General features: G+C 41.3%; 1 protein-coding gene across 4 annotated transcripts in view; it reads right to left on the reverse strand.

The window, feature by feature from the left end:
- The window catches only part of KLHL29 (kelch like family member 29), a 390113-nt gene that overhangs the window by 236321 nt on the left and 125968 nt on the right, over positions 1 to 27824 (reverse strand). For all 4 annotated transcript variants that reach the window (XM_068183349.1, XM_068183350.1, XM_068183348.1 and 1 more), the window contains one exon: positions 4925 to 5230. In XM_068183349.1, coding sequence (XP_068039450.1) covers positions 4925 to 5185 — 261 coding nt within the window. In that variant the 5' untranslated portion in view covers positions 5186 to 5230. The remainder of the gene's footprint in view (positions 1 to 4924; positions 5231 to 27824) is intronic.

A 27824-nucleotide genomic window follows, 5' to 3' on the forward strand; every position in this document is an offset into this window, starting at 1 on the left:
TCCAGAGAGGTTAAAAAATGTTTGATCATCACTGTCTTCCCTCCCACACCATAACCTGTGGCTTACCACAGTGGGATAAACTCTGGTAGCAAAAACACACAAGTCTTAAATGCTAAAGGAGCACTGTGAGAACAGGAGGCCACAATCACGCCTCAGTTACACTATTTAAAGACTTAAAACTGCACAGCTATCCCTGAGCTCAACTAGAGAAAATTTTATCTAAACTGAAGACTGTTGTTTTTGTAAAATTTGTCATAGGTGTAACCTTGAGAATAACAAATCATTAAGTGTTGGGGGGCTGAAGAATCAATTTATGTTCCAAGAAAAGGGTTTTTAAAATTAAGGCTGAAAAAAAAAATTAGATCTCGCCTGGTGGTGTACAGATTCTGTTGATGTATCAATCTTTTCAAGCATTTAAAAATAATATAGAGATGATAAAAGTAAATGTTCTATAACCAAAAAATCTCTTGGTAATAAAAATTTCAAATTACAGCCCATGACAACACTTCTAAATTGAAGCTGTGATACAGGAGCTTTGACGGAGAAAATTGTACAAGTAACTCGCAAAGTAATTCGGAAAAGCAACAAAGAATGAAGGTGCTGCTGAGATGAACAGAAAACATAGCTGGAATGGTTGCTGAATCCTTAAATGAATTTCAGACTGTTTTGTTGCCAGAATCTTAAGCGGTGCTATAGTCTTATAAGGATTTCTTGGATAATTTCCTTCGACTAATAAATAACCTCACTACAGAAAAAAAACCCAAAACCCCACCGTGTACAGAACCTGCCCTGGACACAGTCATCACAAACGGCTGTGCTCAGAGTCTGACACATTGATCCAAACACAGAGTTTATTGGCAAGTTTCCACTTTCCTATGGACTACTGGTAGAGGGGTTGAGGAAATATCTCCAGCAGAGGACTCATCCCTCCAAACTGTGCTGCCTTTGGGTGTCAGTCTGTGGCCCAACCCGTTGGGTAGAGAATCAGGGTAGAAAAACCAAACTGAGTAAAAGAGTTGAAACTTTGCTCACAGTGGCACAGAATGAGCAGAAAACACAAAAATCACTACCTCTGAGTGCCTCACTTCCCCTGTCAATATACTGGGTGTGCAGCATCAAACTGTTTCTTGGAGGATGATGAGCTTTATATAGTTTTTCTGATATTTTCTGGCAACCTCCAATGAAATGGGTTACAGCAGTGCAAAGTCATTTTGTTCAGCAAAAAAAGCTTGGGAAAGGACAGTATTTCTGTTTAAATAACGCAGACCAAACATCCATAACCACTTAAAGGTGGCAGATCCATTAAGTGTGATTTGTACCAATGCATCTGTGGTAAGAAGGTTACAGGTATGCTTTGAGAATAAATTTCAAAGGTCTGCAAAGCATAATTAGTTCTAAAGTTCTCCTACACATTAATAATTAGTAATAAAAACCTTCTAAAGTCCTCCACAGATAGTAAAAAGCTCTTCCAGGAGCATGAAAACATAGACCAAACCCAACCCCCTAATAGCTAGTCTTACATATCCTAAGCTTCCCCCTGAAGATGGTTTCATTTTTTTCTCTCCTTTCCAATGCTTTTTCTATTCATATTATGTATGTCTGGCAAAGTCTTTAATCTTACATACATTTACATAATTTTAAAGACCATGGTTCAGCCAGATTAGGTAGACTAGTGGTCCTTAAAATAATTAATCTATAAATTCCCTGAACAATTCCATCACACAGCAAGTCATACAGTCCAGTTACATGTCAGAGAGAAAAGTTTTTTCCCCCATTTTGAATTTGTCACTTTAGAATTCAGTTAACCTTGAGCTGAAGGATGGGAATATGACCAATATCTGCCAATACAGGTACCCAGAAGACAGATCCTGTCAAACAGACTTCACTTCAGTCTTTGACAATACTATGGCTGTTTGATAACTCATAACTGAGGACGATGCCATGTATATGCATTTTTAATAACTACTGATTTAGCACTTTGGCAAAAATGTCTGGAGCAATTATTAGCTATACAGACATGCTAACAGAGGGAGGGAGCAGTCTTATCCCCATGCAAGGGAATGGTGAGTCTGATGCATATGGTTTGGGTATCTAAGATTTCACACCCACATTTTCAAAGGCAAATGAAGAATGGAGGGGATGCAAAAGATGCAGAGCTATTTGGAGGCTACCAAAACTGGTCAATAGTAGGAAACTAGAGGAACCAAGGACCAAAGGACTGAGGACAGACTAGATGATTTACAAAAAAAAATGAAGCAAACTTTTAACTGGAGGATAACTAGTAAGGAGGAGTAACTAGGGAGTAACTAGGGAGGGTAACTAGTAAGAAGGAACCCAGTCTGAAGGGCTACAGATGGTAGTTCTCTGTGATTCGAGATCACCAAACCAGCTCGGGATGATATACTGAAGTCAAAACTGGTAACTGGACAGGAGAAAGAATCCCTTCTGACCTCAGCCTGTGGCAGCACTGGTGGCTGTACTTATCTCCTTGGACAATAAGACAAGGAGACACAGGTTATCAATCTTCTTGCTTCATGACACCTCATCCACTGTTCACCTCTTGTGCGAGAGGCACACCCTTGCCAGAGTTTAATGACCTGCCATAATGCTGGGGGAGGTTCAGCCTGCAGAAGGGCAGCTTGGCAATCAAGTATCTCACTCCCGAAACAGAACTAACAAATCCAGCTGTTAGACGTCACCTATCCCCCACAACCTGGTATCCCCATAAACATGCTGACACAAATGGCTGCAAAAGGTAGGCAGGCCGTCATCTCTCCATAGCTCAAGGCAACTTAGCACATGCCTGGTTTGTTTTTAAAGTATTGTTATATAGTTAGTTTTTATGTTTTTATTTTTAAAAGAAACCAAGTAACCACGTTGCTTTTCTAACTTGTGATCTCTTCAATATATAGATGCAGTTTTTTATGCCTAGCCATTAGCTGGATTCTACCAGGGAAAAGCCTTGGCTGGTTACACTGCTGACGACAGGTGTAAGTCTGCTGTGTGTAAGGGGGAGAGAGAGAGAGACAGGCAGGCAGGGTGAACAGGAGTGTGTGTGAGCACCTGATGTTTTTTGTGACACCATTTCACATTGTTAGTTAGAAGCTTGCTAAGCACCATACCCTTACATCTCTGTTTACCCTACCTACCTACCCCTCTCACCTCTTCACAGTTTGTTCCTCTTTAATACATGCAAGTTTGAATTTTTAGTTAGAGCTGCTTAGTTGATTCACAGCAGAAGAAGCTGGGACAAAAACTCTATGCATTTTTACACACTTATTTTATGGGAGATTACACAGCTGATTAACAGTTCTCAGAATAAAAAGTGTCTCCTGTTACCTCCATTCTTGTCTATTTATTGCTTTTGATCTATTCATGCCAAAACATTCTTACTAATGAAAGTCATCAGAAAATTGTCTAATAAGGTAATTTAGAAGACAGTTCACATCTAGCATATGATCAAAAGGCACTTAACTTGCTGTTCCTGCCTCCTCTCCCCCAATAAACACATGGTTTACTAGCACTGATAAGCTTCAAAATGGTTTTGAACATCTGTGAAAAGGGCTGATCAGCTCCAGACAATTGCTGGACTCTAAGCAGACCCAGGAACAAAGGTCATGATAAATGAAACCACTGCTTTGACTCCAAAATTGCTTCAATCATCTCCAGACAAAGCATGATTGAAAGGTATCTATCACTGGATAGCATCTGGAGAACACTAAAAATGTTTTGATCAGAATCTGAGTAGCTTCTTCTAAATGATAATAATTTTTAAATGCCATGGCAAATTTTTACAACCACACTTTAGGCTAATGTTTCCTTCTGTAGCATTGACCTTGTTTTTCTACAGCGTGAAAAAAATCAATAGAATAATGGTACTGCAGCAAAATTTCAGCTTGCTCTTGGCCTACTTTAAATAACTTCATTGTCTCCTTTCCCTCTGTCTACATCTGCTGCATTTGGCACTTTCAGTTATTAAAATGAAACTAAGTTGAAAGAAAATGTTAAATATCATAAAAAGAAATCCAACAGCGTATCTGTCTCACTTTGCCAGCGCTGTGGTCACCTTTACCATTTGCCAGGTTGTTCTGTTCCCAGCTGTTCTGCCTGAATCTGCATGCAAAAAGAAACCCCAACTTTCTCCAAGAATATCAAATGTACTTTGCCATTCTACAAGACCTGTTTTTTTTTTTTAAAGGAAAACTCACCCTCTTCCCTCCAATAATATACTGGAACAAAAAAGCCCAATAGTTTACTAGTGACTTCTATTATTTGGTGCTTAACATTGTCTCACTCCTTAGTGTACATTTTTGCACAAATGAGTGAGCCTGGTTATAGCAGTTCCACAGTTTCACTCCAACCTGCACTAAGAATGAGGCTTTGAGAACCTTACAGGAAACTATTAACTAAAGAGAAAACCCCATTCAGCCAATATGTGACCTTTAGTCACTTTCTACTGCCTCTGGATGAGAAGCACATCCAGAAGCTGTCAACCACAGCTCTGCCTTGGTCAACAGACAAGAAGAGAATTCCCAAAAGAAAAATTGGAGCAATAATTCCAGGGAAAGCCACAGAAAGCCCAAACGTAGGCAGTGGTGAAAGGAGGGAAACATTTGCTCTGCCTGGGCCTTTCAGAAGTATGGAGACATGTAGTCTTGGAGCAAGAAAGACCTTTAATTCTTTTCTGTGTCGCGTATGCACAATACAGAAAAGAATTAAAAATACACAGACTGCCCATATAAATTAATTTTCCTACTCTTGGCTATCCCATGAATGCAAGCCTTACAAAGGGACAGAGGATGCTCTGTCTCTAACATCATTTCAACATATCAACCACATAAAAAAAACAAAAAAAAAAAAAAAAAAAAAAAAAAAAAACCCAAACAAAAAAAAAACCCAAACAAAGAAAAATCTGAATTCTTACTTTGGTACTGGAAGCTGGGGAGGAGTTGGCCACCAGGCTGGTGATGACCTCGCTGTTGCCGGTGGTGCAGGCGGCGGTGGCCGGGGTGGGGAGGCGCGAGGGGACGATGGGCAGGGGCAGCAGCCCGGGCCGGGAGCTGCTGGTGGTGCTGGCGGCGCTGCTGCAGTTGGTGCTGCCCACATGGTTCCCATTGGAGCTCCAGTCCCGGCGCTCCCACCCGGCACGGTAATCTCTTTCAAAGCGGCTGTGGTGCCGTGACATCTCGGTGGAGGGCAGCTGCGGCTCAGGGGGAACTCGAGAGCCTGCCTGGAAGAATAATGACACAGAGGAGTTAGGGACAAGGGCCCAGCACAGGGACTGCAACCACCAGGCAAGACCCTGTCATGCCTTCTCTGCCTTAGGAGAGCACTGTTTCTCCTCTTTTCCCAGCTGAACATCAAGAGTAAGAGAGAAGTGTCAAAATGAATATTAATCTAGAACACAAAGGAGAGAGTTTAGACAAGTACAAGGACACAGTGGAGAGCCCAGTCCCACAGACCTGAAGAAACACCATCTGCCCAAACTCTTCATCAAAATAAGCAAAAGCACACAAATTGTGAAAAGCCAAGTTAGAAGAAAGTCATAATTCAATGTTCTGACGACAGGAAAACATTCCCAACAGCTCCATCTTTCTGTTTTTTTGGTAGCCTTCAGATTGTTTCTTTTGACTCTTTCCTGTACCTGACACATGACCAAATATTGATGCTGAAGATCAAAGAGAAAAAAAAATCTACCCATTAAATCTACTCATTACTTCTCTATTTTCAAAGCCAAATACTGCTTCCCACATTCCCCTTTTTGCTAGAGCTCCTCAGTGGAAGCTCTTACAAGAATATTTCACTCTGTGACGTCTCCCCACAGTAAGGATGCTCTATAGGGCAGGTGAACATGTTCTGTCTCCTCCTGTGCTTCTGGCTAGACTTAAAACACTTCATACACATAGGTGATCTATGACCAAGTTGTTCTATGATCATCCTGTCCTTATCACCTCTCAGTCTTTGTTATCTACAGATTGTATCTGACAGGTGAGGGATGTCTTAACACAATGCTGTGAGTCAAGACTCCCAACATCTAATCTTAGTTCTGATAATTATATGTTACATAGCCTGGAGCAGTTACTGAAGTCTTCCTGGCAAGGTCTCCTAATGTGCAGAATGGTGGTAATAATGCTATTTTCCCAGCAGAGTTCTGAGTAAGTGAAAGTTTACAGCATTTGCAATAGAAGAAACAATATGAATAAATTCTAAATGTATTTATTTCCATAAATAAATAATGAGTATCTAGGTCACTGCAGCATCTGATTTATTTTATTTGCATCATGCAATCCACTAAGTTCTTTGTAATAATGACATCAGGTCAGTGGAAGCAATGTTGTTTCACAAATTCTTAGATACAAAAACGAATGGTAAGACTATCTGTTTATAAGGATTGTGGAGGGAGCCAGAATTAAACTCACCCAGAAACTTGAAGATAAGAAACTTCTTAAGAGAGATAAAAAACTTAGAAGTGTTATAAAACAGTGTGCCTATCGACAATGTTAGTTATTAATCTAGTAGAAATTAAAAAGGCAAACAAAACAAATCACTATGTCTCAAGGATGAAATGTTCACCTGGTTCACTAGAGAGCTGCTAGCTGAGACAAAGAATACTCTTCCTCCGCTAAAAATTCAATAATATATATGTATATTACAAAACCCCAACAAATTCCCTCCCAAAATCATTATATTCAACAATTTGGTTTTTGCCAAACCAAATCTCCCAATAAGCTGCATTTTTGATGGTTACATTTTCCCTCTACAGGAATGAGCACCCCCAGCAAAAGCCTACACTGGGGACCGCACCATAGTGTTGTTGGTATTGACCACAAAATCAACATTCTTCTTAACTATTTTTTTTCCTCTAGTAGAATGTGATGCAATGTTGACTTGATGATTTGAGGGCTGATGGTTCTGGTATTTCCTTAGATTCCCCTCTCTTTCCTTTTTGTGGCTGATACTTTCATTCAGAAAGCTAATTCTGTATTTTCCAGAGGACCACGTGAGCTCAGCTGTACAATGACCACAGGAAAACCCAGAGACACCAGTGCTGTGAAAGGTGCTGTATTGAAAACAGAACCTTTTCTTTTAGTAGAGGTTAAGAAAGCAAACTTTTTTTCTAGTGAAAACTATCTCAGAATAAATTCAGTACCTAAACACAGTGTCTTTAAAGGTTAGAAATTCCACAGGTATAACGTCACTTTCATTTGTTCTATAACCATTTTGCTAAGTCAGGCAAAAAAGGAGCCTGCAAACCGCAAGCTGCAATTTCAAAATATCCTTTATTACTCCTTGCCTTTGAAAGAGTTTCTTTTTAATCCCAACAGCCTCCACTGCTGTATGAAGCTATCTTTTGTGACTGCTTGGATGGTGGCTGTCAACTGAATGCCCTTCTCCTCTCGAGCCTGAGGATCCCCATTAGCTGTATTAGTGTACTCCTTGACAAGGCAACCAGGGAAAAGCAAACCACATCTCCCCCACCCACCCACCCACACTCCTGAGCACAAGTGACATTTAATTCAGCGGAGAGCAGTGGCACACATGCACACAAGTCAACAGCAAGCAGTTTTTGCCACACGGTGCCAGGCACCCTGGCCCCAGCAATCCTTCTATCAGATGAGACTGACAGGCAAGTTCGTCAGTAGCAAGCAGGAAAAAAGCCTGTGACTAAGCCACGCATTAAGAAGTTTACTTAAAACCCAACACCCTCTTCATGAGCACATTCACTTCTCAGTCCAGCTACTGTATTTCATACTTCCAATGGAAAAATAAAAGCTGGGGCTAAACATCAGACTTCTTCTTCTTTTTTTTTTCTTTTTTTTTTCTCTTCTCCCCCTACATTGCATTAAATATACAATACTTGTTTCAACATGTCATTTTTGGCTGGGTACAAAGTTACTTGACAGCAACAAGATGTGCAGAAAAACCGGAGGGGATAACTATCTAATAAATGAGTATGCAACTGCTAGTGCTTGCTATTTAAAATTAGAAAGAATAGAAAATGTTTTCATAAATAGCTGCTGAGTGAGGTAAGAAATGGGTTGTGAACAAACTAGCTAATTTTAAGTGTATTTTTAGATCCAGAGTTTATGCTTTGTCTAGACTATTGATGTTGAGGATCACAATCAAAATAATAATGCTTTAAACATATTCTGTACTCATAAGAAAAACTTCTCCAGCAGTGTGTCCTGAGTCAAGTGTAATCATCACATTCCTCTGCACAGAACTTGACACAGGGCAGCATAAACCATCTTGAGAAACAGCAGAGACAGAGGCCAGTGGAAGCCTCATTCAAACAGCAGGGAGGGCAGCAGTCACTGCAGACAGAGATCACAGACTCCTTAAGGTTGAGAAAGATCTCTAAGATCATCAAGTCCAGCCACAACCCTAACCTTGTCACTACAAGTTCCACAATATCTGATTTTAGGCTACAATTTTCTAGACATGTTCTTTGAAACTTTTTTCCTCCTAAAATAAACAAAACAAAATAAAAAAACCCTTTCTGTTGCAGAGAGAGAGAGGAGGAGAAACATCAATGCCTAATACTTATAAGTATCAACATCAATAGCTACAATTAATTAATGTGTTTTTACCTTTCTAAGGGAAGTTTTCCACAACATTCATGTGCACGTATTTTCTCTTACCTAGTTTTAGATCCCTCGAAGCAGCACTGGGGACAAGAAAGAAGATTTTTACCTTGTTTTTTAGATACCATGCCAGCCAATTACAGATCTGTCAACCTCAGCTGTGGGGTTGATTTTTCGGCTAGCATGATGCTCCACACTGCCACATGTAGGAGCCAGTACGAGAGCAGATAAGCTTTGGGCTATCTCAGATACATCTACCGTACATCAGAGCCATAAACCCATGATGGAGACACAGCCAGCAAGAGAAAGAATGTATGATTTGTGCATCTCAGAATCGTAGTCCATGAGGAGGTGTATTGTAACCTGTTATTGCTGAAAATCCCTCTGTACAACCAATTCAGCTGACACACTGTCTGGAGAAGGTGGTGAAGTCAGTGAGACACTTCCCTCACCCTCTACTCAAGATGTAATCACCAGAGTAGCCAGGTGTCTTTAATCTCTACTAGAAAGGAAACGTGTTCCTGTTTGTCACATAGAATCAAAGGATTTTATTGTGCAGCCAAAAGGAACAAAAACTCTCTTAGAGGGGAAAAAATCCCTCACCCTACTAAAGAGAGAGAAAAAAAGAGAGAGAAGCCCATAGCAGTTACTGGATGAACTGATAAATTCAAAGCAAAAAAAGGAGATCAAATTGGTGTTAAAGGAGGGCTGTGGAAAGGGCTATAAGCTCAAGAAGAGAGATCGAGCAACCAGAGGTAAATACAAATCCCGTGACAAATGTGAAATGAGATTTAGTGATATGTCAAGGTAAGAAGTCCCCAAGACTGCATCACTGTGCATGTGCTGCAAAAAAGAATGCCAGAACACAGCCCACTTTGATTCAGACAGGTTATGCAGGAGCCAGGCATGAGGATTATACATGCACCTGACCACTTCCCCCATAATTTACTTTTAGAGAAAGATGGGTTTGGGAGGGTAGACCAGGAGAGGGTAATAGACGGATGAAACAATACCAAACACATTCTGAGGAATGGGACAAGGCCAAAACATGCAATGCACAGCTGAGAGAGACCATAAAAAGAAGTTACTTTAAATCTATCCATCTCAAGGCAAAGTAAATCCCTGCTAGAGAACATGACTTTTTCTACAACCAGGAATTTTAGACATATCTCATATTAACAGCTTGCTCAACAATAATATTTGAGAAAGTTTTTTGGCAAAATGCGAGTGTCTTTGGGACTCAAATGTAGGGCACTTACACAGACGCCAGCATCCAGCCTCCAAATTTACCCCAAACACTTTGGCCACTTGGAAATCCTCCAACCTTCACAGCACATAACCACCTTCCTCCTGGTGCTCATTTTTCACCACATCTCTTATGCAAGCTCGTTTGTTCCTCGTTTCCACTATTACACACACACACAGACACACACAGAGGAAAGGAAAGGAAAAGGCCAGCGGCGTGAGAGATAGCAGCGTGCTGTCCTCAGGGCTCTTACCAGGTTCAAACAGATCATTGCTGCAGATTTATGAAACTCAAGTGGTTAACATTTCATTTTATGCTCGATACATTTAAACACAGCCCTTCTTCCCCCAAGCCCAAAACACTCACTGTTCTGCAGAAAAAATGCTTCCTATTCATGTTCCTCTAAATGACAATCCGGGCTCGAGCCTTGGAGCAGCTTTTTCCCTGCTTTCCACGCTTATCTAGTCAAGGTCTCCTTAAAGTGCCTGTCCCCACAGATATAAATATAAGGAAAAACAGGCTTTCAGCCAGTCTGAAGCTAGAGAATCAGATTTCTTAGACTATTAGTCAACTTCATTAAGTGACTTCAAAAATAAAGGTCAAGCTTTTAATTTAAATTTTTCCTGGGTAAGCATTTGTTTCTAAATTTACCTTTTAAATAATAACATTACAGAAACATGATAGGCGAGAGACATTGGGAGACAGTGACAGAAGTAGATACATGGTCATTAGGGAAATGGCAGAAAAGGAGAAAGAAAGAACCTGAAGCTTTAAAATATGCAGCTAAATAATCTTACGTGTTTTCAGACAGGATAAATGGAAGTACAGGTAAAATAGCCCATCAGAGAGCTTTAAAAGCAGTTAAGTGCATGTAATGCCTAAGTATTTTATGAGATCCACACACAAAAAAGAAGAGGAAGGGAGATTTGCTGGAATCAGATCCAGCATGAAGAACTGTAACTGATAAAAAGGAAGATGTCTAAGTACCTAAGCTTGAATGATTTCACATATATGCTGCAGGGGAAATGTTACAACATGCAGTTTTATCAGCGCCTACCGACACAACAACCTCTCCCCAGGCACAGGTCTGAAGACAGAATTTATGCACATGGCACCAAAATCACATCGAAATATATCAGTATTACAATAAATTCTGGATATAACTCAATCGTCAGGTCATAGATGTGCACATCTTCAAGAAAATCAAAATAAAACAAGGTACTAGCAGTCCTGGCAGCTTCAGGAGCAACTCTTCAGCAACGTGCCAAGCAAAATGTTTTATTCAAGCTCAACATTTTTTATAACTTACAAAGACTTTCTCAGACACATATAGAAACATTGTTACAAGCCCACAGGATCTGACTAATCCATTTTCACAATTTTTACTTAGCCACTTTTTTTTTCTGTTTGGGTGACTTCAGTGAAAGAACTCTGTTAGACAAGTGCAAAAAGAATGCAATCAAGAGAATCTGTAAAGCTGAACTACAAGCAGCTGTGTAGAAAGATAAGATCCAGAAATATTTGAGAGGCAAGGAAACAACTTTATTATCAAGCAAGGTCTACTTTTGTAAACCCCTGATTTAGTCTTGTAAACAGTTGTAAAGCTCTTGTAAAATCCAAGACAAGGCAGAGAGACTTGAGCTGGTTTGCTACAATCAGATCTTAAAGAGAAAAAAAAAATAAAAGAAGAAGAAGAAAAAAAAGCTCAAATCCTAACCCTGTAAGTGATAAAGGAGCAGTAGATTAAAGAGATTATATAGGATTTAATTTTCCAAATATACGCTGGAGGAGGTGATGCTTTGGGACATATAAAAAAAAAATCTGAGCATGAATACAATGGTGTCTTCTCAGCAAAAAGCTCACTATGCAAGAAGCAAAAATTAGATTTTTGCTTTGCTATCTCAAAATATTGTAGAAAACATGGCGCACTTTTTATTTCTGAGTACTTCAGATGTATATGGAAATCTTCCCCCTAGGTAAGTAAAAAGATAAAATTAGACTATCCAAATAAAAAAGAAAAACCCACTCACAATGTGAGTGAAACCATACCTTGGAGTTTCTTTCCTTCACAGTTGACAGAATATAACCTTCCTAAATGAGAGGTTACTAAAAAATCTCTCAAAGTATATGGTTTATTACTAAGCTTCTAGGAAATTTATCTTCACTGTGATCATTTCCTATTGATGGTAATTTGCTTTTCAGATACTGATTTTTTTTACAATCTGAGCAGAGTGGGTAACACATCCTTCAATTCATGGATCATAATCACTGGCCGAGTGAGAAAAGTTCATGAAGATTCAGGGTTGTCCCGATGCTCACACTGCTGGAACAGAAGGTGAAGACAAGTCCTATCTTGAATCCTGTTGCTTGCCAAACCTGGACACACACAAACTCATGAAGTTTACACTAGGTGCAGGAGTCTCCTTCTGCAGATGCTCCAGATCATACAAGTTTCTTGGACTGTTCTAAAAGGCTTCCATCCACATCCTCAGATATACTTATCACCATAAATTGATAGAAAATATGTCAAAATATACTGGTTTGGGATATGTATTTTTAAAAAATTCCTAACTCCAGGAGAAAACTATTAAATCTATTTCTCTTCAAGCTTCTGTTGGAAAGATCTCACAATTGATAATGGTTCTCCCCCATGGCTTTGCTGCAAACCATACCCACAACCTTACAAAAAAACTCAGCACAAAATTCAACCCTTGCCACCAGCCCCCAAAATCAATTCTAGATGCCACTTGCTGCAGATTCTTGGTCTTTCCAGAGACCTTCTACAGCAACAAGACTGGAATTTTACACAGCAGTTTTGTAAATGAAAATCCACCAGAACTTAACACAAAAGCAACATAACTTCCTCAGGTGTCTCTGCAGGGTCCAGGGTAGCTGGCAGTGTCTAGAACCCAGCCTTGTTAAAAAGGGGAGAGAGAGAAAAACCATCTCCCTGTGTAACACTCCTGCTTGCAAAACACTGCCTGAAACATTGTCTTCCCTAATTAAATTATCTCATTAGCATGAAAAGCAAACAAAAGGAAACCAAATGCCAAGAGCTGCCGTGTTAAAGGCCAGTTGGTGCAGGGTTTGTGCAGGAAGACTTGCCCGGCAGAGCCGGTGGCCAACACCTTGGCACAGGGGCTGGCAGGATGACAACTGGTGGCCGGAGTCCAGGGGTGCCTGCCGGGGACAGGTGGGGAGGGGAGACAGGGACACGACTGGATTTCTTCTGGGGAAGTGGGCCATCTTCTCAAAATGTGTGAAGTGGCTGCCAGGACCTGACATACCTAATCTTGCCTAAGACTTCATAGTTAATAAAGCAGAAATGTAGAATAAGCTACTGCCAGTGTTGCCAAATGTCACAAAGTAAATCTCACAAAATTTAATTAGCAGGATTTTGGCTCTTTAGGGGATGGTTTCTTAGGTGGGTGAGGCGGGGTGGGAGGAGAAAGGGACTAGGTCTTCATATTACATTTTGGACAAGGCAGAAGAAATTTCCTTTTATTTATTGCTGTTCTCAATTTTCCAGACCCCAAAGGAAGACTGATCAGTCAAAGCTATTACAGGAAAAATCTCTCTGCCAAGGTAAGGGTTAAATGCAGTGTATTTTACAGCATAAGATCTCTGGATCACTTGCAGTGCTGCAAAATGCTGCAATAAAGAAAACGTACTTCAAATTTCCCTCTTAGAGGATATTTTTGGGTCATCTCACCCCATCACTGTTCACATTTAAAAAGCTTCAGCCGGCACCAGGTGAAGAAATAAATTTTCTCTTCCAGGACTGATGTCCTCTGACCACACAGAATTTTCTGACACACATTATGTTAAAAGGAGACATGTATCACTCCTCCAAATCAAGAGCACATGTACACTTACAGCACAAAACAGACTCTAACCATCTGGTATATATAAAAAGAGCTCATTCCATTAAAATTGTCTCAGGAAAAAAATAAATAAAAGAAACATTAAGTCATAGAATCAGAGTCATTTAGGTTGCAAAAGACCTTCAAGATCACCAAGTCCAACCATTAAACAGTGCCAAGTCCACCACTAAACCCTAAGTGCCACATCTACATATCTTTTAAATTTACTGAACATGAGACTAGCACAGTCCATAGCAACAGGCATCCAAAGACCTCCAAGGCTTTAACATGATTTGTGGCACTCTGAAGTATGAAGATGCAGCTATCCCAATCCTCCAGTAAGTAAGTGAATTTCCAGAGAATACACAGCATCTCTGACCCATGGGGAATAACCAGTTTTTCCAGTTTCTGGTGCCCTAAATGTGTGACTGCCACTAGCCTCCATTCACAAAGCCTCACAAGCTTGCTCTTCACTTAAGTAGACACCTGCATTCTTGCTGTTTTAGAGATCACAGAGAGTCTGGAGAGGAGTTTCTCTGCATATTTCTGTACTTCCATCCTTTTGCTTCATGGCACTTTTTGCACCATTAGTACCAGTCCATCAGTACCTGGGACCCCTTAATCTGGCTGGAAATACTGGGCAGACACCTGGGGCTTTCAGATCAAAACATTCCCTTCTCAGTGCATGTCACTGGAGCTGGCCAGAGCCCAAGTTATCTGTCCATCTGCAGTCACAGCTCATCACCTCTCACGGCCTAACCATGTTTCATAAAATGGATTGACTTCATTTTCAGCTGGTTCAATAGAGTAAGTATCACTTACATCCACTTGCTATTTATGTTTTGTTTTGAAAGGTGATGCGTCAAGAACCAGAGGGACAGTGCCACCATGCTAATGAATTAATACCACAGCCAGTATCAAAGGTAACTGCCTCTCTGCTTGTTCCTCTGCCTCTTAAAAGCTATTCCTGTTACCATTTCTTCCACCACCCTCTCTTGCATCTCATTTAAATTTGGCCCAAGTGACTCATGCTTTATCTTTTCAGCTGTTGGATGAAGGCTGTTTGCTGAATGCAGGAAATCAGCAGCCCACCTTTTCCAGGCCAGAGGTCTGCAGCTTTTACTTAGCTGCTTTAGAAGTAACAGGATCAAATAATAAACAGAGCATGAACCTCTCACCATAGCCCTCTCAAGATATGTTAGGCAATGTAGAACCTTTCAATACTACAGAGAAATCAAATCAAGTTTGCCAAGCACCTACTTAAATATGCATTTAAGAATACCAAGAATCTAGTTAAAAATATAAGTTGAAAACTACTAGATTTGCAAGCACTGGCCAAAATGTTTTGCATTTTATTCTGAATGCAATAATTCATTTTCATTCCACCAAAGCTGTCAAAAACTCTATATGCAGTCTTGTAGCAAGGCTGTTATATACATGCCAAATGCCTGTATAGCAAACATCTGGACTTGCTTCTGTTCCAGGATTTGCCAAACATAAGTCTATCTATTGTTTTTTCTTGTGACTTTTATTTTTTTCCTCTCTCTGCTGTGCCTCAGGTCGTTTTTCTTAAAATGAAATCGTTAAAACAGGCAGAAAGAGCGGAGGAAGGAGGAATAAGAAGAGCTCTAGCATCTGAGTAATCTTCCAGTGGGACTAATTTTACTAAGTATTTGTGCTACTGCTACCAGTCAATCACTACACGTATTATTGAGAAGCTAAAAAAATAAAAATTAAACCACATTTAGGAAAGTATATTGGCATAGAGAAACGGAAAAACACATATGCTGTTCTATAAACTAGAAGCTCAGTTTACTGAAATGTCCTCAATATCAATATAAAATGTATTAACATAAAAACCCAACTTGCTGTTCCCTGATTTTGCATTCATTTTACATCCATACTTCTCCGAGGCAACAGATCAGAATGGTGCATTGCCTTCCCCTCAGGCCAAGTGTAATAAACAGGCAGGTGTAATATAAAGCTGCAGTGTCTCAGCTCTCCTCCCCAACAATTGATCTTCCAGCCCAACGGTGTAATTCTGTCTTGGTAGCTCCCTTCACATGCCTCACTCCTGATCGGTCAATTATTTCAAATCAAGCAGAATTAAAGTGTTATTTTTGTGAGGGAGGATGATATTCACCAGTGACCAACGTGAAACTAATAAACTAATTTCCCTTTACTGCCTTGGGCAAAACAGAAAAATCCAGGTCTATGGGAGAAAGACAGCAGCTGTTTCATCAGTCTGTTGCCCAAATGTGTTTGCCATTTACTATCTTTAAATTGAATTTTTGCTCACAGGACAATTTTGGGAACAGAAGACAACAAAAACAAAACAACAAAAAAGGCAGTGGTGAGGATGTATGACTGTTCAAGACAGAGCTGTGCAATGCAAGCTTCCTGAGAGGAGGGGACAGCACTCTCCTGTTCTCTGAAACACAGCATATTCCTCCTGTCAGTAGCAAATTTATCCAGTAGATGTCAACACCAGCAAAAAATATGTGTAAAGCCAACCTTAACAGCAAGAGTATTCACTTCAATTTACAGTAGCGCATCAGGGGACAGTTTAATATTTGGAAGCACTGCATGTTTATTTGTTACCATCCCATCCTTGCATCTTCCTGAAGGGACCTGGCCTGGCTCATCTGTCCATAAACATATGTAGACCAAAATAATTTGGTTTTTTTTTCTTTTAGAATAATTTTGTCTGGTCTGCTGAAAAATTGCTGATGAATACATGATTACCTTCAGATTGGATCGGATGAAATTTTTCTGAGGAGGCACAGGGAGTAGGGGGGAAAAATACTATGCAGTGCAAAGCGACTACTAGAACCAAAATCTTCATAGTTACTAAATATAATCTGAAGAGGTCTGTTCCCTTCGGACCTTCCACTTGTGTGGTTAAGCAATGCAATGATTTCATGGATTTTGCTCCTTCCTCAAGAAGCTTCTCAGCCTACAAGAGTGACCTGTGATTCCCATGCTGACCCCAGGTCAACAGATACTTGTTGTTCCTGTGAGGTTTTTTTGTTTTGCAGTACACCAAGGACTGTCTGTTGTAAGCCTTTTAGTGTTATTATCACTCAAAAGACTGCATTTGCTGACAAGTTTTAACCGTGCAAAAACACAAGGCCACTGCTGTTGACACATTTAAATCTACTATTAAGATCTTACTGTTTGAACAGCTTGTGTGTAGAATCTGAAGTACAGATTTCTGTTTCCTTTTTGTTTATTTTTAGATAAACCTTGTGTTTCTACTCTGCAATGTTTGCATTTGGCTGCTGAGCATGCAGTAACTGCATACATTATATGCACTGCTTAGAGACTCTGCCTCGCAGCCCATCAGGGTTTTGGAATTGATGAAAAGAGAAGGGAAATAATAGATCATTTTCCTGATTGATTAATCTTTCTTCACATTGCCATTTCCCCATACACATTGGAAGGATAACCAAAAGTATGTTGTGACATCTAATAGTGAGACTTTGAAGCAAATTATTTTACTACTGCTACAAAACTTACTACGGAGTTTGTTTTCAGAGATCTAGAATGTAACAAGGAGACATAAATGAAAATATTAGAGACACCACTATGAGCACTTATTCCTCACATGCAAAATCTTACAGCTTTTATGAGAAGCATCCATGCAATGATGCTGTTGCAGCTTAACTAATCAGTCTGGCTTAAAATTCAGGCTCTCTGTGAAGGCACAAACAGTAGTCAAAGGCTGAGACTGAGAATTACCATCATCTAAGCAATTCTTAGGCATCAACAGAAGTAGGCACAGGAATATCAGGCACAGGTACTGCACTCCAAGTAAATAATCTGAACAGATGATGGCAAAGCTCTGAACACCAGGGGAAAACATCAAATGCCAAATCCAGTCCCATGTGGCATGAGGTGCCAGCAGTACAGCTCGTTTTGGGAAGCCACGTCCTGCTCCACAGCTCTGGGTGCCGACACGTACTACCCAAGACAGAGCCTTAAACAGTTTGGAGATAAGACGCATATCTTACGAGGCACACCGCACTTTCACAGCCAGGGATGAGCAATTCTTTTAATTACCGTCAGCATTTTTTCCGAATCCCCGTCTCAAAGAAGAGATGGAAAATTTTGATTTGCTGTGACACCTTGATTGCTGCGTGGATGAGTCACCACACCACTCTTGTAAGTCTTAAGAATTTATAGATTTTTAGGCCAAAAAGCGCAGGAGGCTGTTACAATCGCTCTGCTCTGACTCTGAACAGCACAGCTCTCCTGGCTCATCCAGCAGCCTGCCTGCCGGGCACAAACAGGGACCAGGAATGTCGTACATAAAATTGTAACGCATGCCTAAGCTTGCCTGTGAGTGCCACAAAAGGAAAAAATGTAAAATTATTGATCACTGAACGCATGTACCTCTCAACACCTTTCTTCCTAGCAGTTTCTCTGACCTGGGGAGGCTGCAGGGATGGTGCCAAAGGGAGAGGCAGGGGTGGCCCTGTGCTGCCCACAGCCAGTTCCCTGTCCCCACTGCATGGAAGCACAGAGCCCGGCAGCCAAACTGGTAGGGCCTCTGTGAAACATTCTGAGGAAAGGGCAAGAACACTGCACAGGCAATGAGGAATAACGAAGGAAGTGTAAGAAACAGCCCTGCTGATATCAAGGTGTCGTGGTTTGACGTGGAAGTGATTTTTCCAGGAAGTTGAGTCAAACCAATCAGTGGTCAAGTTTGGATATTGGCACCTGAAGTGACCACTGAAGATAGGGATACGCCTCTGAGAACACAGGGGGTTAAAAGCAAGAACTCCCAAGAGCTCGCTCTCTTTGGTTCTGCTCAAGGTGCTGTGCAGACCTCCCCTGCCCAGCCATGGGGCTGGGTGGGAGAGGGGGAGCCATGAGGCCTGGTCGAGGTGAGCCGAGGGGTAGAAGGACTGGAACCGAGCCAGCTCCTGTGGACGGAAGGGTGGAAAGAAGCGGAGATGTCTTTGTCATCCCCCCCAGAGGGAAGAGACAGAGAGTCCGGACGGCACCTGTAACTTTGCCAGCACGGAGGAGAAGGAGAGGGGGGAAGGCGCCCAGCCTTGGCCTTGGGAATCGGCTGCTGGGCAGAGATATCAGCCGTCCAGGGAGTCTGAGCTTTTAACCCTTTCCTGAGAAATGAGGGCTTTGTAAAATATTACTCCTCCTTGATTTGAAGTAGAAGAGAGACAGTCTGGGATTCGAGATGATGGAAGAAGAAATTCTTGAGTTGGAAGGAGATGATGGAGTGGCTTGTGGCTGGACTTTTCTTGTTAGCCATAGACTGAACCAAATTCTCCTGACAGAAGCTGCACTTAGGGGGGTGTGTTGGTGTGCCAAGATACCTGTTTCAGTGATTACCAGCAGAGGAGTAGAGAGAACAGAGGAGAGTTGGAGAAGGTGTGGAGAAGCCCTCTATCTTCAAGGAAGAAGAAGAGGAGAAGAAGACCTCTGTTCTTGGACCCTCGGCCCCAGGGGAAAATGGGGGGGGACTGTAGTCCCAAAATGAGAAACTGAACTGTTGTCTCTTTTGGTCCATGGCAAAGCATCCTTAAAGGAGCCCTAAGAGCAGTCTGTCCATGCACGGTGGTGAGAGCACTGTAACATGGAAAGGAGAGTGTCACCATGGCAGATTTTCTCCGGGCGGTTGCCATGTGTGACATGGAAACACAAGGGTGGCAATTGTGTTTCCTGGGGAGTCTGTGGCACAGGAGAGACTCCTGTCTCCCTTGAAAGATTGAGTATTTGAATATCTGGAGGGTAGCAACTTGATCAGGATCCTGGGTGATGTCTCACTGTTGAGTTTGTTTGGAAAATTAGGTGGGAGGAGGAGGGGTGTTTTGGAAAGTCTTCATCCAGGAATTAGTGTTTGTAGTTTTTATAGTAGTAGTAGTTTAATAAAGTTCTTTCCTTTGTTACTAAGTTTGGGCCTGCTCTGCTCTGTTCCTGATCACATCTCACAACAATTATTTTAAAAAGTACATTGTCATGGAGGTGCTGGCATCGTGCCAGTGTCAAACCATGACACAAAGCCAAAGAGGGAGGAGGGGGAGAAGGTGCTCCCAGTACTGGAGCAGGGGTGACCCTGCTGCCTATGGAGAGGACCATGATGGAAGCTGACCATAGAATCATCATAGAATGCTTTGGGTCAGAAGTGACCTCAAAGATCCTCTATTTCCAGCACCTCTTGCCATGGGCAGAGACACCTTCCACTAGACCAGGTTGCTCCAATCCCCATCCAGCCTGGCCTTGAATGCTTGCAGGGATGGAGAATCCACAGCTTCTCTGGGCAAACTGTGCCAGTGTGTTTCCACCTTCACAGTAAAGAATCTCTTCCTAATATCCAATCTAAACCTCTTTTATTTTAAAGTCATTATTCCTTGTCTTATTACTATACCCTTGCAAGAAGTTCATTTCCAGCATTGATTTTTTTCCCCAGATATCCACACTGCAGCCCATGGAAGAGCTCTCCTCATGGAGAGGAACCCATTCTGAAGCAGGATTCAGGCAAGAGCTGCAGCCTGTGGAGGAGGATTCATCCAGGAACAGGTTTATGTGGAGGAACTGCAGCCCTGCCAATGTTTAAGTTTTTTCCCAGAATCTCCCAAGGCAGTTCACGCATTCATCTTCTGTAGGGGTAGAGAGGAGGGACAGAAAGGACTGAGTATTTCTGTATCTGCAATATATTTGTGTATTTATGAAAGACATCATGGGGAAGACCTTCTACATAATTTCAAAGGCTGGGTTTTGCTTAATTTCATGCTTTGAAGACATGTGCATTCCCAGTTTCTTTAACTTTTTTTCCCATGCATTCTATTATTATCTTTTTGCCTATCCACTTGTAAACAATTTCTAAGCTGACGTAAGTGAACGAGCTGCTTGGAATGATCTTCACAGATGGAGTGCTCTACCAATTGCCTTCCTGAATAAAGTACATATCCATACCATTTCCTTGATCTTCTAGGTAAGTAATCACATCCACTGAGGATGGATTAGACATACACTTCAAAATAATGCCTGTCTATAACTAGATGTCTTATTTCCCAGTATTCGCATAATGGCCCCATTACATGCTTGATTACTGTGGCCAGGCTAAACAGAGACATTGGTTTAGAACTTTCCTTTTTTTTCTTCTTTATTAGCAGGAAAGTCCTATTTGGTTTACTGAATCCTATGATGTTCTGAAAGTATTTTCAATGCTCCTGAAGACTGCCTCTGCTAATTCTTTAGAGACAGACTCTCCAGTGAATTTTGTAAAAAATTCTTAATACTCAATTTTGCAAGACGTCCTTTCTTCTCCTGCTTTGGTCTTCATTTGTAAAGTTACAGTTTCTAGCAAATTTTTCCCACACAAGGTTACCCAGTTCATTGGATTTGAAGACAATGATAAGCATTTATGTGGCACTCTTTGTCTTCAAAACACTTTACAAACATTAAATATTTAATGCTTATGGCGTCCCTCTTACTCTCAACCCCATTTTACAGGTAAGGAAAGAGACTCTCAGGTTAAGTGATTTTGTTTCAAGTCACATCACAAGTTACTGACAGATGTGAGACCAGAATATATGAGCTCAGATTTTCAGTTCCATACCCAAAACTAGACCAGCCTTGTTCTTTCACTTAAAATAATATAAATAATGATGAAAATCCTTGCTCTTGTTCAGAGAGAACTTAGCTCTTTGGAGGTTCTAAATACGACAATAACAAGAAAAAAACCACAGGAAAAGCACCCCAAAATTACCCAGGAGGGCAGCTACCAGCTTTGTAACCCATGTCTTCCTTTTCCAGTGTTTTAGAGGGAAACCCACAACTGGACATTATCAGGAAAGGGGTCAGCATGTTTCAGGCATTTATATATAGCCAAATGCGCGTGCACACACACACACACACATATATTCTCAACCACTGCCTAAACTAAGAACAGAGACCTTCCAGCCAGAGAAGAATTTGCAATTTAAAAACCGAAGTACATTTCAAAATGGCATCACTAAAGAGCTTCGGTATTTGATAAGAAGATTACAGTACATTCAATTGCATACAGCAAAAGCCTTTTAAAATAAAATACAGGAATAGTGAAGCCAGGCATTTGCAGCTAGATAACACGGAGCTAATCGGGCAGTGTGAAAGGTGTGCCCTGCTGCAGGGAGTGTGCAGGAGCCAGGCAGCTTTTGGAACTCAAATAATGAAGGGCTTTTTTTTAGCTTTAACATTTTTCATAATCTAAGCAGGAGGTCTAAACACAGGCTGTATGCAACACTAACTGTATTTCCCTTTAACAGGCTCCTATGGGAACAAATGTTCAGTGTCAGGCTGGTACTATACGTCCATTTAATTGAGCTGAGAGAACTCTACTGCCCTCGAAGAAAGCTCATCTCTTCTCTCCGTGGATGTGACTATAGAGCTAGCAGATAATATCTCACTCATTATTTATACAACCACGTAATTATCTCCCAGAGACTCCCCATTTTGTAGAAGTTTCTTTTTTGGAAACATCATCTGTTGGCTGAATGGAAAGCCAAATCCAGCCTCAGATACTGTGACAGTGAGTGCCAGAGCATCCTTTGCTAACACACGTGGGAAACAGCACGGGAGTCTGCAGTACCACTCACATGGGGGACGGGCTCCTGGCATTACACTGGATCTGTTTAACTCTCTTGCTAAATGCAGGCACATGCGCAAGATCAACAGTACACAAAACACACTCAGAATTTTAGAGAAACATGGTAATGTTAGGAGCCAAACATAAACAAAAAATAAATCTGCATATTGCACAATTGCCTCCTCTGTGCCATTGGGTTCTGTCTCATCGTTTACACTTCTCCAGTGCCACCAGATCCAAACATCCTTGGTACCTGTTTAACTATGACAAAATATTCTGAAGTCAAGAATGTTATTATCCCTCCTCTTCAGCTGGTGAGCTGAGGATGGAAAGAATATGGACTGAAACTAGAAGATGCCCTCAGGTAGGGAAAGCAGAGGTCAGACATTATATCCAATTTAAACATGTGCAAAACCCCTTTAGGCTTATGTACCTCAGAGTCTGCAGGAAGCCACATTACTGCTAATAAAGCTATTTAGGTGCCCAACGTCCTGCTGTTGTATAAACCAAAGGGAACATCATTTGCCCATTTATCACTGCAGGATTTCTGGAAATTCCCAAATGAGGTACCACTGCCCAAATCCTCTGGTGTCATGTCAGAAGCCCCTCCAAAACACAGGGATGCTTTGAGTTGAGCACCAAGGGGAGGTAATACATTGTGACTCATCCTGCTGAGGGATCTGGTTTCCAGCTTTGGCTCCCTATATAACTGAAGCACAAGGCATTACAGAAATCTGCTGGGCTCAGAGTTTCCACGCGAGAAACCAGATGCCGATGAGCCTGGCATGGCCATGCTCAGCACTAGGGCTAAAGCTCTCTTTCAGGTGGTGGTGCTGGTTTTTAACTCCAGCTTTAGACCCAAGACAAGGAGTGGGTACAATCCTATGCTCTTTCAGATGTCCTACGTCACTCCAGGTTCAGCTCAACAGAGCACTGGAGCTCGCTGGAGAGACATGAGAAAAACAACCAGGGACCTGGCAAATGAACACCATGTCCCAACCACTGTTCTGACAGAGCTTTTGGGCAGGCTTAGCCAACAGCCACATCTCAGCCAAAGCTCATGAGAGAGGGCACTGGTGTTTCTGCAGTTCAGGAAGTCTGTCATTACCTTCCTCAGGCAACCCCATGCTCAGTTACTGCATGAGGTACTGCAGAAGGCTTCTGCCTTCCTGCTCCAATGGAGGCTGGTTTGTTGGGTTTTTTTTCCTACCCATTTAATTTTGAAGATTATAGGATTTACACTTATTCTGGTAAAATATTTTGTAGCACTGCCATGAAACAGCAGAGTGGAGGCAACACACACATATTATGAAAGCTCTGGCATTATAATATGTAGCTTTTCTGTTATAAATTACATTGACCAGCTAAAGTACAGGTTACAGTAAAGTCTGCACAAAGTCATATTGTGGCAGTAATGCACATATGGAAGAAAAAAGAAACAACAATTTTCTTGTGTATTTTAATATACTTAACAAAATGGCCAAGATTTAATTCCTCGTGCAGGGAGAGCCAAACCTTAGTCATGAAGTCACTGTGGTTTTGTATTTTTCTAATGAGAAAAACAACTGTGCAGTTGTCACAACTAGGGAAATACCACATACCACTGGATTAAAGTCTTTTTCAGGAATGTACAAAACACAGTTTGTTATTATTGCCTTTTTTTAATCTTGAACCACTGTCTTCCTGAAGCAGCCAAGAAAACTTGACTATCATACTTGCTGACCCTACAAAGGTGCTGTGCCCATCCCTTCACCCCTCCAATGCCATGACTTGGGGGTAGCTCAGGTCTCTCTACCCTGGCAGCACTGGGTCCCCAGAATGACAGGAAAAGCTTGAGGAAAGGTCAATGAAGGAGATCCCAAGTTAGATCAGAGGAGGGCTGGGAAAGGGCAACAACACCCCACCTTCAGATGCAGCTTAAACCCAGGACTCTGCAGCCCACTGATGCCTTTCCCTGTTTTCTCCCCCAGTGTTAATTAATCTTTCAATCAATTTTTTCCCTTTATTCTCACCACATCTCCCATTTCTACTCACACCTTCCCTTCTACCACATCCAGGTTCCTTTCTCTCTTTGCTTCATGTCCAAGAAAGAATTCCTCCAAGACCTTCCCCAGTCCTCAAACAAGATGGACTCAAATAGGTGGTTTGCAAAACTTTCTGTACTTGTGTACTCATACCTTTTTGACCTTGTTTTATCCAACTTAAAATCCCTAAGTGAAATCATTAGGTGAGCAAGAATGACCCGATGTACCAAGAATTTGGCAAGCTCACACCATTAAAAAGAAACAAAGGACTTGTATCCTATTCTCAGATGTAGAGAGGAGGAAACTGAGGTGAAGAAGCAGGTGGGAATGTAGCGGTGATGAAATGGAAGTGACAAGCTTATAATTTATTAAGTTTCTAAGCATAGTTTCATCCAAAAACCAGGGGCAAAAGAAGTTTCCTTCTAAATAAGGTACTGAGCAGAAACTTTTAAGAGAACCAGCAACCCCATTCTGTTCCAATTCAATGTTAGTCTACAGCTAACCCCTCACAGGGGACTTTCGTTTTGGACAATTAATTTTATTAGCTTAGAAAGGAAAATGTAAGCAACCAGCAGGAAAACCTGCCAATCGACCAACCATTTCTATTTGTGATGGAATTCATGGAGTTAATCCCACAGTGCAGTTTTTTCCAGGAGCATCCCTGCCACATCTCAGTGCTTGGGTGCAAAAGAAGGGCCAAAACAGCAGATTATGATTTTGTAAGTAAAAACAAAGCACTGGCTCTCAATAGAATCGTTTTAAGGATGGCATATATTAATTTATTTTCTTCTGCACTGCCTCTGCAAACCCACTGCTGGCATTGTGACAACATATAAGCACTGAATGTTGTGCTTACGAGCTTAAGAGCTCCAAGACAGATTGTCATTTTGCTCATTCTTTCTGGGCCAAAATGTGTTTTCCCAGAAAAAAAAAATAAATAAATCCCCTCTTCCCAAAACAAATACACCACCTCTTCCTCCCCCGCGGTCATCTTCAAATTTCAAGAAGAACTGGAGTGGCACCACCCTTGGAGGAGGCAAAGTAGGGAACACATCCTCAGGAGGTTTTTATTCTAGACAGAGAGCCTCTCCCCAAGACAGCATTTTGCCAACACATGGAGAGTTTTGAAAATGAAGGCAAAAGCCTTCCATTTGAGTGAATTCAATGGGAAGGCAGCACGGTGCACAGAGCACCGGGGCAATTTGCTCTTGGCAGCCTCTCTCGCTAAGTAGGTGGGCTGCGCTCAGCGCCAATTAGGGGCTGACGCTTTTCCTCAGGTACAATGCGCTGCGACACGGCTCGGACTGTTCCTCCCTCCCTGCATCTGTGTTTACTGTGGCTGTTCATTTTCCCCCTTGGCAAGGGGGATGTTTAATAAAGCAGGCCATTCCCCAGCAACAAAGGCACTCTATCATCCTTGGGTGTATGTACACATATGGTATGAAATTGAATGCAGCTAAAGTCAAAGCAACTCCTGCCAGAAATTTTTGATGGCAGAGTTATAAAAGCGGCGTTGGGGAACGATGCAGTTCTCTGTTTTCTGATACTGGGTGAAAAGGGGAGAGACACCATGTTGGGTTTAGCTCTGAAGTTATAAGGGGATCATAAGCGTGAAGAAAAAGAAGCAATATTCAGATTTCTAAATTACCTGTTTCCAGTTCAAGGTCTAAGTTTTCTTTTGGCTTGTGCTGCTCTACAAATGGAGCCAAAGAGGTTCTTGATCCAGCTTTTGATCTCCTGCTGTGCTAAGCTACAGGAATGTTCACATCTAGGCTCTGCTTTGGTCCTGTCTCTAATTAAGGCAGCTTATTTTTTCAAACATGCTACCTGAGACCTGCTGATGTTGCTCCAGGTCATGCAGCCATGCTTCAAACTGCTTTCTAATATACCTAATAGTGCCACAGTGATATGTTCAGCTTATTATTGTTACAGAAGCAGTTGGGTCATGGTATTCTCTGCAAAATATTTCTGTAATGGAGTGGATTAATTTAATGAACGCCATTTACTGCAGCAGAAGTGACAATGATTTGATGTTTTGTTACAATTAAGACTCATTAGCCAGTGACTTTTTTCTTAGTTGTCTGACAAGCATATTAGATGTAGCTCATCTCAGATACAAAAGTCCTGAACTTCCTTCGAGTCATTTTTAATAAATATGAAGGAAGTGAGAATGAAAGTTTTGGCACTGGGCTGCTTGAAGTGACCTGTTTGAGCAATGCCACGTACACCTCCCTGCCCAAACTACTGAGAGGAAACTGCACCAGCTTCCAAGAAATCACTGCATTATATCTGGCACTGAAACTTTCAACCAAACAGCTGCAAGTTTAATCCAAAACATCTCACCACCTGGCTAAGACACAAAGAGGCTTTTGAGAAAGCAGGCAGAGCCAGGTCTTGACGCTTTTAAGAAGATCCCAGAGCTCTGCCAAGACACGAATCCCCGTACTGGAGAACCTGCTTGTAGAAGGTCCAGTGCGCTCTGCCGTGGGACTGATGGAAAACTCAACTCGATTTTAGTAACAATCTCTCCTTTCTCAGTCAGCATCTGAATGCTGAGGAATGATTCCCCATGCTCTTCCACCAATGCAAAATCTTTTGTTCCTTGGGGACACAACTCCTTTGCTTTTGCAAATCCTGAACAGCAGCATACAGAACACCAAGAAACAGAAACAAAATCCCTTGAAAAAGAAAAAATGCGTTGCCAAGCAAAACCAATATTGGTCAAACCAATGTCACTAGACTCCAGGTTAAGTTTTCAGGCTACAAGAAGCCAAAAGCCAAAATAATATTTTTGCAGATGCAGCATTCCCCAGCATTTTTGGGGATGGAAGTTCACGCTCAGCTGTACAACCTGCAAATATATCTTACTCAGCACAGAAGGGAATCTACAAAACTAATTTAATTAGTTGTCTAAGTCAACAGCATTTAAAATCTGGATAGCACAAATGATATATATATATATTTTTTTAAAACCCTCAGCACTTTACAAATATCCCCCAAATCCTCAGAAAGGCCCATAAATGCAAAAGGTATAATTTAAAAAAGAAAATTAGGTATTATTTGAAGAAAAACAATTCCTAAAATTACAAACGATGTATTGTTCCTTTAATGTTCAGCAACGATATTTTCTGAATGTTTTCTGAGTCACTCACACTGGTACTTTTTCTTTAATCAAAAAAAGGAAACCTAAAAAATTTAGCTTTTAGTTAAATCAAAGTAATAATTGGGTTTCACTAGATGCTCTATAGAAGATCACTTCAGAATACAGGGCTGTGAGTGAGTAATCCAGCAACAGCAAAATGCACACACCCCAAAAACAAGTGCAAAAGAATGAAAAGTTGCTTATTTGCCTTTGAAACCTAGAATAAGAAGCATGAAAAAATATAAAAGCTGGGAAATCAAGGAAAGAATCAATAGCATGTCTTATTGTTCTTGTGCAAATTCAGTATAATGCCAAACTCATTTTTCCTGGGAAAAATAGAGACATAAAAACACACCGTGTGGCCAAAA

The sequence above is a fragment of the Anomalospiza imberbis genome, chromosome 3 (genome assembly GCF_031753505.1).
Source record: "Anomalospiza imberbis isolate Cuckoo-Finch-1a 21T00152 chromosome 3, ASM3175350v1, whole genome shotgun sequence".
Taxonomy (NCBI): Eukaryota; Metazoa; Chordata; class Aves; order Passeriformes; family Viduidae; genus Anomalospiza; species Anomalospiza imberbis.